Source organism: Choloepus didactylus, chromosome 2, assembly GCF_015220235.1.
Source record: "Choloepus didactylus isolate mChoDid1 chromosome 2, mChoDid1.pri, whole genome shotgun sequence".
Lineage (NCBI taxonomy): Eukaryota > Metazoa > Chordata > Mammalia > Pilosa > Megalonychidae > Choloepus > Choloepus didactylus.
In genome coordinates this window covers 113,528,534-113,531,005 of record NC_051308.1, presented here as the reverse complement: position 1 = coordinate 113,531,005, position 2,472 = coordinate 113,528,534, and the positions used below count along the sequence as shown (strand labels likewise).

Sequence of the window (2,472 nt, the reverse complement as noted above, 5' to 3'; positions counted from 1 at the left end):
GTACTCAGGATTTAGCTCTAACAGAGAAGCCATGTATTTAGTCACCTTTCCTCCACCCAGCCTGTGAAAGCCTTCAAGGCAAAGCTACTCCAGCCTGTTTCTTGGTAGAGAAAATAACTATCTACATAAAGTGGATTGTCTCTAATTGCATCTTTACCTATACTGATATCTCCACCTATCTTCTAATTTCAGATGTGTCAGGAAAGGCAAGCATATGAATTTTCACACACACAAAATTCTCTACGCTCATATCTTTCCTTAAAGCAAAGTACAAAGGAACGTCCATGACCAAATGTCAGCATTTGCCACTCGCCTATCTCCCATCTCTTCTAAGCTCCAACAGAGCCTCATAGCATGACTGTACCATGAACCTACTGTCCCTTATGCTCTCTCATGGCCCCTTCTTGCTGTCCCTTGAACCTCCTTCCCTGGCTAGTGACTTGAGCCTCACACTCTTTTCTGGCCTTCTTACACACCGTCACCCTCCCTCTGAATTTCATTCCCTTAGACACTCGATCTCGGTTAATACAATATTTTGAGGCACTGATAGATGACGACATCCAAGGTCATGCCACATTTGACCTAGTGTGTATCCTCCTTCAGTTGACTTTGGAAGCCCACAGAATGGTACTCTGCACATTTGTACCTAAAAGCAGCTGCTCATTCATTCTTTCATTGAGTCAGCAAATCTGTGACTCATTCATTCTTTAAATCTTCCCATTCTTTGAGTACTTGATGGAACTCTTGTTAGCATGGAGATGAATAGTCAAGGAAAGATTGAACCCTCAAGGATTCTCAGTCTTAAAGAGCAGTCAGATATGCAAATGGACATGACAATGTCCTAAGATAAGAGCCATTAGGGGCTTGCATGGATCGTGGGGCCTTGTGATAAATCATACAAAAATTGTTTCACAGTACATTCTTTACATGTATTCCCTTAGGGCAACATGGCTCATGTTTATGACAATAGTATATTCCATACTTCCCAATCCATTAGGGACAATGCATATTTACTGAATTAATAATAGAGTGACTGCATGACGGTGGAATGGCTGTCCTTCAGCAGGCTTGGGGAATTGGTATCTGGCAGAGTCCAGTTTCCTGGATTGTTCTTGCTCCCTAGCAAGGAGATCCTGGAAACCTGGGGCCAAAATTGTGAGGAGAGTCACCTCCTCCAGGCTATGAACGTGACTGTTCTGCATGCACGGCCTGTTCCTCATGCCACAGGAGGACACCAGGACCAGAATAAAAGGGCCCCAGTCCTGGGCTCTTCATCCTCAGCCTTCTGAGTGGCAGCTCCTGCTTCCTCCAGTGATCCAGGTGAGTGCATGGCCAAGAAGGCCTCTGGGAGGATGGCACTGTGTGAAGGGACTGCAGGGAAATGCAGTGAAGAGGAAGGAGTCCCGGAGGTGAGGAGTGGGAGGGCTGCAGCCGTCTTGCTCCTCATTATCATCACCTTCCTCTTCATTCTCTGGAAAATGTATGTTTTTGGTTAGGCTGAGTCCACATCCGACATCCTTGAGAAAAGCGGTCAGAAAATGAATAGGTTATCTTGTTTCCTTTAGGACAAGAAGTCTATGTAGGGTTGAGTTTGGTGCCTCTGTAGGGACATGGTCAGCATCTATTACTGAATGCAAAGGAAACTGAGGAGGGACAGCATTTTCGAGGTATATTTTCCTTGGAATCAGCTTCTAAATCCCTTTGCAGATCTTGGTTCATTAACCAGTTGGTTGAAGGGTATAGGTTTCTATGAAACGTATGTGAAGGAATATTTTAAGAATGAAGCATGGGAGATTGTGCACTGATTTCTTTTTTGTTCCCTTTAGGTCGACTGAACTTTCCCAAGATGTCCTGCCAGCAGAACCAGCAGCAGTGCCAGCCCCCTCCCAAGTGCCCTCCAAAGTGCACCCCAAAGTGCACCCCATGCCCTCCAAAATGTCCTCCAAAGTGCCCACCCCAGTGTCCAGCCCCTTGCCCCCCTCCAGTGTCTTCCTGCTGTGGCCCCAGCTCCGGGGGCTGCTGTCTGACCCACCACAGGCCCCATCTCTTCCACCGGCGCCGGCACCAGAGCCCCGACTGCTGTGAGTGTGAGCCCTCCGGGGGCTCTGACTGCTGCCACGGCTCTGGGGGCTGCTGCTGACGTGAGTCCTGGCCACAGAAGAGCAGCATGCAAAGATCCAAGAACCATGAACCTGCCCTTTTGAACTTTCCCTTCAACTCACATCTTTCCTGATTATTCTATAATGCTAAAATGAGCTCTTCTCTGAAGGGCTCATGTTTATGCTACCCTCAAACTCCCAGACTCCCTATCCCCATACATCTGCCTGTGTGAATCCCATCAGACCCCAAATCCCACCATGGGAAAAATTAAAGATTCTTTTTCCAGCATCTCCGCTTCTTGCTCTTCATTGTCTCACACACACTCCCAACACCTCCCCCTGTATCCCTTCCCCAACACAGTGGATCAGTGTT

At 47.5% G+C, this 2,472-nt stretch overlaps 1 protein-coding gene across 1 annotated transcript; it reads left to right on the top strand.

Moving 5' to 3' along the window:
- Window positions 1-1,846: 1,846 nt before the first annotated feature.
- Window positions 1,847-2,140, top strand: LOC119517567 (late cornified envelope protein 2D-like). The gene has a single exon (XM_037814395.1). The coding sequence runs from the start codon at window positions 1,847-1,849 to the stop codon at window positions 2,138-2,140; it is 294 nt and encodes a 97-aa protein (XP_037670323.1).
- Window positions 2,141-2,472: the final 332 nt, after the last annotated feature.